We start from the raw sequence: 1,192 nt of genomic DNA, 5'->3' as shown, positions 1-1,192 counted from the left end.
CCACCAACTGCTTGGCCCCCCTGGCCAAGGTCATCCATGACAGCTTTGGCATCGTGGAGGGACTCATGACCACAGTCCATGCCATCACTGCTATCCAGAAAACCGTGCATGGTCCCTTTGGGAAGCTGTGGCGTGACGGCCGAGGGGCTGCCCAGAACACCATCCCTGCTTCTACTGGGGCTGCTAAGGCTGTGGGCAAGGTCGTCCCTGAGCTGAACGGGAAGCTCACTGGCATGGCCTTCCGTGTCCCTACCCCCAATGTGTCGGCTGTGGATCTGACCTGCCGCCCAGAGAAAGCTGCCAAATACGATGAAATCAAGAAAGTGGTGAAGCAGTCATCAGAGTGCCCCCTCAAGGGCATCCTGGACTATACTGAGGACCAGGGTGTTTCCTGCGACGTTAACAGTGATACCCACCCTCCCACCTCTTTTTTTTTTTTAAAGATTTTGATTGGGGAATTGGGGGATGGGAACAGTGCTGGGGAATTGGGGGAAGGGGAACAGACAAGTTGCTGTCTTTTTGGCACCATCATTGCACTCTTCCCGGGCGAGGCAGATCAGTCGCCGGCTTCTGGACCGCCACTCACGGCAGCTGCTGGCCGCTCACGCTGCTGCTGGCTGCTTGCCATACACGGTAGCCCATGGCAACCCACTGCAGCAGTGACTGCAGCCTATGCTGTCGACTCCAAGTTGAGCTGTTGTTCAGCATCTCAGCTGTGGAGGGCAGTGTCACTGGCCTTCATATGTGGGATCCAAACTGGGGCCCTCTGGAGTCCCAAGCCAGTTCTTAACCAAGGCGCCACTCGGCCGGCTCCCCACTCTTCCACCTTTGATGCTGGGGCTGGCGTTGTCCTCGACAACCACTTTGTCAAGCTCATTTCCTGGTATGACAATGAATTTGGCTACAGCAACAGGGTGGTGGACTTCATGGTCCACATGGCCTCCAAGGAGTAAGAGCCCCCGGACCACCAGCCCCAGCGAGAAGAGAGGCCCTCAGCTATCAAGGAGTTCTTTTTCCAAATTGATCCCCTAACACACTGAGAATCTCCTGACCTCCAGTTTCCATCCCAGACCCCCTGAAGAAGGGGAGGGGCTGAGGGAGCCCTACCTTGTCATGCACCATCAATAAAGTTCACTGTATCCAGTCAAAATAAATAAATAAATAAATAAAAATAAAAATACTAAGTGTGTTG

At 54.4% G+C, this 1,192-nt stretch overlaps 1 protein-coding gene across 1 annotated transcript; it reads left to right on the top strand.

Annotated features, from left to right (window-relative positions):
• Positions 1 to 5: 5 nt before the first annotated feature.
• Positions 6 to 988, top strand: LOC109378888 (glyceraldehyde-3-phosphate dehydrogenase-like; the record flags this gene model as incomplete). Its single annotated transcript, XM_019635144.1, has 2 exons — positions 6 to 411; positions 814 to 988. Coding segments are annotated over 2 exons (546 nt in total), but the record flags the coding sequence as incomplete, so codon positions are not given.
• Positions 989 to 1,192: the final 204 nt, after the last annotated feature.

Source organism: Hipposideros armiger, unplaced genomic scaffold (genome assembly GCF_001890085.2).
Source record: "Hipposideros armiger isolate ML-2016 unplaced genomic scaffold, ASM189008v1 scaffold_6305, whole genome shotgun sequence".
NCBI classification, from domain to species: Eukaryota; Metazoa; Chordata; class Mammalia; order Chiroptera; family Hipposideridae; genus Hipposideros; species Hipposideros armiger.
This window is presented reverse-complemented; position numbering and strand designations above follow the sequence as displayed.